At 44.2% G+C, this 7500-nt stretch overlaps 1 protein-coding gene across 3 annotated transcripts in view; it reads left to right on the top strand.

The window, feature by feature from the left end:
- The window catches only part of LOC138972647 (hexokinase type 2-like), an 18379-nt gene that overhangs the window by 10847 nt on the left and 32 nt on the right, over positions 1-7500 (top strand). For all 3 annotated transcript variants that reach the window (XM_070345298.1, XM_070345297.1, XM_070345299.1), the window contains 2 exons: positions 110-246; positions 4339-7500. The exon at positions 4339-7500 is cut by the window's right edge and continues 32 nt beyond it. In XM_070345298.1, the coding sequence (XP_070201399.1) occupies positions 110-246; positions 4339-4437 (236 nt within the window). In that variant the 3' untranslated portion in view covers positions 4438-7500. The remainder of the gene's footprint in view (positions 1-109; positions 247-4338) is intronic.

The following is a 7500-nucleotide window of genomic DNA, read 5'->3' as shown; positions in this document are numbered from 1 at the left end:
AGGTCCCGAATCGCCACACAGGTCCCGAATCGCCAAACAGGTTGAATGACACGGAAAACTAACAACCAATTAATCCTATCTAAAGATAACATCTCCTAATGGTTTTCAGGTCTGGCAACACTCATCAAACGTATCAAGCAGCCCGAGGTGATTGTGGTTGTTGACGGATACCTGTACAGGAGACATCCCCGTTTTCACGACCTGATGTACAGCAAGACATTGGAGCTTGTCAAACCTGAACTCAAAGTGAGTACGCTTCTCCTTTGGGTAAAGTTCAGCTGTTGAGAACAAAACAACACACGTTCTACGATAAGTCACAGCATCAGGTTTCAATGATTTTTGTTTGTTGTGTCTCTTGGTTGTCCACTTTGAATGATAATAAAAGTTGTTCAAAATGTTTTGCTTTGTTTTCAATCAATCAATCAATATGAGGCTTATATCGCGCGTATTCCGTGGGTACAGTTCTAAGCGCAGGGATTTATTTTTTTATTTTTACACCCCCGGTATAGGGGTGTGTATAGGTTTCACTCGATGTGTTTGTGTTCGCAAGTAGATCTCAAGAATGAACGGACCGATCGTCACCAAACTTGGTGAACAGGTTCTATACATTCCTGAGACGGTCCTTACAAAAATTGGGACCAGTCAAACACACGGTTAGGGAGTTATTGGTGGATTAAAATTATACAAGGCCTGGTATAGACGGACACCCCCGTTGGTCAAAGGGAAATAACCATTCTCACTGCCACCAACTGAGAAGGTTATTTCCCTTTGACGGGGGTGTAGTTCCTATCGGAGGAATTTCTTGTTTTTATTTTATGCAATTTATATCGCGCACATATTGAAGGCGCAGGGATTTATGTTTTGACCTGAATGAAACGTTTCAATCATTATGGGAACGCAGAAGAAGAAGAAGAAAACGTTTCAATCATTATGGGAACGCAGGAGAAGAAGAAGAAAAAGTTTCAATCATTTAACATCAATTAGTTTACTATGTTTTGTACAGCCAGTGGGTCTGTGTTTAAGCGAGCCACCGTGTATGCAAACACTTCTACAGTTGCTTGTGTTGTGTAGTGCCTGACACCATGTGCTTGTGTTGTGTAGTGCCTGACACCATGTGCTTGTGTTGTGTAGTGCCTGACACCATGTGCTTGTGTTGTGTAGTGCCTGACACCATGTGCTTGTGTTGTGTAGTGCCTGACACCGTGTGCTTGTGTTGTGTAGTGCCTGACACCATGTGCTTGTGTTGTGTAGTGCCTGACACCATGTGCTTGTGTTGTGTAGTGCCTGACACCATGTGCTTGTGTTGTGTAGTGCCTGACACCATGTGCTTGTGTTGTGTAGTGCCTGACACCATGTGCTTGTGTTGTGTAGTGCCTGACACCATGTGCTTGTGTTGTGTAGTGCCTGACACCATGTGCTTGTGTTGTGTAGTGCCTGACACCATGTGCTTGTGTTGTGTAGTGCCTGACACCATGTGCTTGTGTTGTGTAGTGCCTGACACCATGTGCTTGTGTTGTGTAGTGCCTGACACCATGTGCTTGTGTTGTGTAGTGCCTGACACCATGTGCTTGTGTTGTGTAGTGCCTGACACCGTGTGCTTGTGTTGTGTAGTGCCTGACACCGTGTGCTTGTGTTGTGTAGTGCCTGACACAATGTGCTTGTGTTGTGTAGTGCCTGACACCATGTGCTTGTGTTGTGTAGTGCCTGACACAATGTGCTTGTGTTGTGTAGTGCCTGACACCATGTGCTTGTGTTGTGTAGTGCCTGACACCATGTGCTTGTGTTGTGTAGTGCCTGACACCATGTGCTTGTGTTGTGTAGTGCCTGACACCATGTGCTTGTGTTGTGTAGTGCCTGACACCGTGTGCTTGTGTTGTGTAGTGCCTGACACAATGTGCTTGTGTTGTGTAGTGCCTGACACCATGTGCTTGTGTTGTGTAGTGCCTGACACCATGTGCTTGTGTTGTGTAGTGCCTGACACCATGTGCTTGTGTTGTGTAGTGCCTGACACCATGTGCTTGTGTTGTGTAGTGCCTGACACCATGTGCTTGTGTTGTGTAGTGCCTGACACCATGTGCTTGTGTTGTGTAGTGCCTGACACCATGTGCTTGTGTTGTGTAGTGCCTGACACCATGTGCTTGTGTTGTGTAGTGCCTGACACCGTGTGCTTGTGTTGTGTAGTGCCTGACACCATGTGCTTGTGTTGTGTAGTGCCTGACACCATGTGCTTGTGTTGTGTAGTGCCTGACACCATGTGCTTGTGTTGTGTAGTGCCTGACACCATGTGCTTGTGTTGTGTAGTGCCTGACACCATGTGCTTGTGTTGTGTAGTGCCTGACACCGTGTGCTTGTGTTGTGTAGTGCCTGACACCGTGTGCTTGTGTTGTGTAGTGCCTGACACCGTGTGCTTGTGTTGTGTAGTGCCTGACACCGTGTGCTTGTGTTGTGTAGTGCCTGACACCATGTGCTTGTGTTGTGTAGTGCCTGACACCATGTGCTTGTGTTGTGTAGTGCCTGACACCATGTGCTTGTGTTGTGTAGTGCCTGACACCATGTGCTTGTGTTGTGTAGTGCCTGACACCATGTGCTTGTGTTGTGTAGTGCCTGACACCATGTGCTTGTGTTGTGTAGTGCCTGACACCATGTGCTTGTGTTGTGTAGTGCCTGACACCATGTGCTTGTGTTGTGTAGTGCCTGACACCATGTGCTTGTGTTGTGTAGTGCCTGACACCATGTGCTTGTGTTGTGTAGTGCCTGACACCATGTGCTTGTGTTGTGTAGTGCCTGACACCATGTGCTTGTGTTGTGTAGTGCCTGACACCATGTGCTTGTGTTGTGTAGTGCCTGACACCATGTGCTTGTGTTGTGTAGTGCCTGACACCATGTGCTTGTGTTGTGTAGTGCCTGACACCATGTGCTTGTGTTGTGTAGTGCCTGACACCGTGTGCTTGTGTTGTGTAGTGCCTGACACCGTGTGCTTGTGTTGTGTAGTGCCTGACACCATGTGCTTGTGTTGTGTAGTGCCTGACACCGTGTGCTTGTGTTGTGTAGTGCCTGACACCATGTGCTTGTGTTGTGTAGTGCCTGACACCATGTGCTTGTGTTGTGTAGTGCCTGACACCATGTGCTTGTGTTGTGTAGTGCATGACACCATGTGCTTGTGTTGTGTAGTGACTGACACCATGTGCTTGTGTTGTGTAGTGCCTGACACCATGTGCTTGTGTTGTGTAGTGCCTGACACCATGTGCTTGTGTTGTGTAGTGCCTGACACAATGTGCTTGTGTTGTGTAGTGCCTGACACCATGTGCTTGTGTTGTGTAGTGCCTGACACCATGTGCTTGTGTTGTGTAGTGCCTGACACCATGTGCTTGTGTTGTGTAGTGCCTGACACCATGTGCTTGTGTTGTGTAGTGCCTGACACCATGTGCTTGTGTTGTGTAGTGCCTGACACCATGTGCTTGTGTTGTGTAGTGCCTGACACCATGTGCTTGTGTTGTGTAGTGCCTGACACCTCGTGCTTGTGTTGTGTAGTGCCTGACACCGTGTGCTTGTGTTGTGTAGTGCCTGACACCATGTGCTTGTGTTGTGTAGTGCCTGACACCGTGTGCTTGTGTTGTGTAGTGCCTGACACCATGTGCTTGTGTTGTGTAGTGCCTGACACCATGTGCTTGTGTTGTGTAGTGCCTGACACCATGTGCTTGTGTTGTGTAGTGCCTGACACCATGTGCTTGTGTTGTGTAGTGCCTGACACCATGTGCTTGTGTTGTGTAGTGCCTGACACCTCGTGCTTGTGTTGTGTAGTGCCTGACACCATGTGCTTGTGTTGTGTAGTGCCTGACACCATGTGCTTGTGTTGTGTAGTGCCTGACACCATGTGCTTGTGTTGTGTAGTGCCTGACACCGTGTGCTTGTGTTGTGTAGTGCCTGACACCATGTGCTTGTGTTGTGTAGTGCCTGACACCATGTGCTTGTGTTGTGTAGTGCCTGACACCATGTGCTTGTGTTGTGTAGTGCCTGACACCATGTGCTTGTGTTGTGTAGTGCCTGACACCATGTGCTTGTGTTGTGTAGTGCCTGACACCATGTGCTTGTGTTGTGTAGTGCCTGACACCATGTGCTTGTGTTGTGTAGTGCCTGACACCATGTGCTTGTGTTGTGTAGTGCCTGACACCATGTGCTTGTGTTGTGTAGTGCCTGACACCATGTGCTTGTGTTGTGTAGTGCCTGACACCATGTGCTTGTGTTGTGTAGTGCCTGACACCATGTGCTTGTGTTGTGTAGTGCCTGACACCATGTGCTCACAGGACTTTGAGGAAACGTTTGTTTCATGTGTTTCAGTTCTACCTTGTATCACCACGTTACGAAAGATCCATCGGAGCAGCTCGCATAGTGGCCGCGTCACTGCGGTCACGTGACCCTCAAACAGCGAACGCATGACATCTTGCACGCTGACAACGTCAATGGGACAAGTCACATGCTCTGAACAGGAGGTTTGAAATCTGAAGCAAGCAAAGCTTGAACGTCAGTGCAAAATTATGTGGAGGTATCAACTAGTTAACAACGACCCACACATGTGTCAGGAACACTTAACAACAATTTGAAGAGAGGGAGATATAGAGATGAAGGTCTGAAAATCTGTCATGCTGACATTCCCTGTGCATAGATTTTAATCTCGGGGTCATCTATATCTGCCACCTGCACCTACTTGAGCGTGACATTTTGCGCCGTCTCTGTTACGTCCTCAGCATGACCAGCGGAATGCTATCCTCACCTGTACTGAAGTTCTTCAGACTGCAAAGGAGACTAGAATATAGGTATGATCCAGAACGTACAGCGGTCTTGGGCAGGGTACATCACGCCCTATGAACGGAGGACTGTGTGGCCTATATATTTATATATATATATATATATATGTATAATCGTGCTGTATGGTAAACTGTGACGCGGTTGGCAGAAGGACTTCTTGGGAGAGATACATGGCAACACTGAATGAAGAAGTCTATCGCTATACCTGCAATATTGATCGCTGCAACTTGATAACACCATGGTCTCCGTTACGGAGGGAATTCATGAAATGAAAACAAATGTTGTTCCAAGTCCTCAGTCTTCGACCATTGACGCATTCCTTTTGAGGTATGCAAATAGGCCGTCACGTGCTTTAAAGTTGATTCAATCTTGCAAGCAAAATGACATGGTTGCATGGTGTCATCATTGTAGAACTTCAATTCTTATATTGCAGAAAAACACTTCAAAATAGGGATGTTTACGCATTATCGGGCATCCTCCTCTCACTCGACTGATGCTAGATAAGGCTGGCTTGTTTGCTCGTCTGATGCTAGATAAGGCTGGCTTGTTTGCTCGTTTGATGCTAGATAAGGCTGGCTTGTTTGCTCGTTTGATGCTAGATAAGGCTGGCTTGTTTGCTCGTTTGATGCTAGATAAGGCTGGCTTGTTTGCTCGTTTGATGCTAGATAAGGCTGGCTTGTTTGCTCGTTTGATGCTAGATAAGGCTGGCCTGTTTGCTCGTTTGATGCTAGATAAGGCTGGCTTGTTTGCTCGTTTGATGCTAGATAAGGCTGGCTTGTTTGCTCGTTTGATGCTAGATAAGGCTGGCTTGTTTGCTCGTTTGAGGATGTGTATAGTATAACACGCATCCTCCTTCACGTTACCTTGCATGTAGTCCCCACTGTCATGAATCAATATAGATGTTGAGTAAATTGAATTGCAATCACTACTTTTTTTCCTTATGTAAGAATAATGTTTGTACTGACTGTGTACCACACGTGCAGGTTTGTTATTCCGAACATGTTCCCCCTTCCTTTTGCTCATCCGTGTTTTGTGTTTTACTCGGCGTCACTATATTTCATTTTGTACAAAAACAAACGTGCACATACTTCATTCATCCCACAATTTCGTCTTCTCGTTCTTCTGTGTTCGTGGGCTGCAACTCCAACTTACAAACTCTGCTGTGAGCTCGGGAATTGGCGTGAAATGGTTTTTTTTTAAGGAGCGATTGGGGTGGAATTAGTGCAAATAATCGGAATTAAGGTTGTGCAATATGGCATGAAAATCTTTTTTAAATTTGTTGTGAACAATTCCAGCTTTGTATTCCATGTTTATTATTTTTTATGAAGTAATTATAGTAAAATAGTCTTATGTTTCTTATTTATTCGACCCTCTTTGGATTATGGAGTTTTATGCACTGCCTAGTTAACTAAACTTTTGTATTTGAAATAGCCCATTGCAGTTGGTGTAGGCCTTAAGCTTATTTAAATCGCTTGTCCAGTATTTAATTTAATTCTCTATTTTTGTATGAACTCAAATGTTTAGTGTTCTTAGTATGTCTTGCTAAGCTAAGTTCTATTTAATCAGAGTATGTTTGCGTGTGCTTATACTTAGTGATATTGTTAAGCGCATAGTGCTTTTAGTTATGCGCTATAGAAATCTCGTTAATAAATAAATAAATAACAATTGTTTAGGGTTTTGAAGAGGGTGCATGTTGTGCTAAGCAGGAAAGCGCTTTTTTCTGTATTCTTGTTAATTTTCTGAGCTTGTTTTGAATACAACCTGTCATATCTATATGTTTTTGGAATCAGGAAATGATAACGAATAAGATGAAATCATTTTTGGATCGATTTCTTAAATTTTAATCGTAAGACTAACTAATCTATTTTCGTTAATTGTGATCACATTTTAAGAGTAAACATAACATATGTATATATGTTTAGATTCAGAATGTGAAGAAGAATACGATGCAATCAATTTTAAATCTGTTTGCGAAAAATCGATTTTAATGACAACTTTAATGAGCAAACTCATTAATTAATTTTTAAGCCTTCAAGATGAAATGCAATACCAAAGTCCGGGCTTCGTCGAATATTACTTGACCAAAACTTCAACCAATTTGGTTTAAAAATGAGAGCGTGACAGTGCCGCCTCAACTTTCACGAAAGGCCGGATATGACGTCATCAAAAACATTTATCAAACAAATGAAAAAAACCATCTGGAGGTACCAAACTCAAGATCTCTCATGTCAAGTTTCATGAAGATCGGTCCAGTAGTTTTCTCTGAATCGCTCTACACACACACACACACACACAGACACACACACATACACCACGACCCTCGTCTCGATTCCCCCCTCTACGGTAAAACATTTAGTCAAAACTTGACTAAATGTAAAAAGAGGGAAGAGGCCCGTTAACGATGGTAGAATGACGTCTGTTTCAACTAGTATGACATATATGTATATAACGTTGATTTAAATTAAGCTTAATTTCTCCAACTGTACAGGAATACGTGTTACTCCATTCATTACTTTGAATATGTTTTTACTCCATTCATTACTTTGAATGATATTATTTGTCGTACACTTGGTCATATGCCAAACTTGTCTTCTTCCTTAACAGCTCGCCTAGATGCCTAGCATGTTGTACGCTGCTATTCTGATTGCTTGTTTGTAGCACTGCAAGCTGCAAGATATTTGTGTTAATCGTTGA

The sequence above is a fragment of the Littorina saxatilis genome, linkage group LG8 (assembly GCF_037325665.1).
Source record: "Littorina saxatilis isolate snail1 linkage group LG8, US_GU_Lsax_2.0, whole genome shotgun sequence".
NCBI lineage: Eukaryota > Metazoa > Mollusca > Gastropoda > Littorinimorpha > Littorinidae > Littorina > Littorina saxatilis.
The sequence above is the reverse complement of the archived record's forward strand: the minus strand, read 5'-3'. Positions and strand labels throughout refer to the sequence as shown.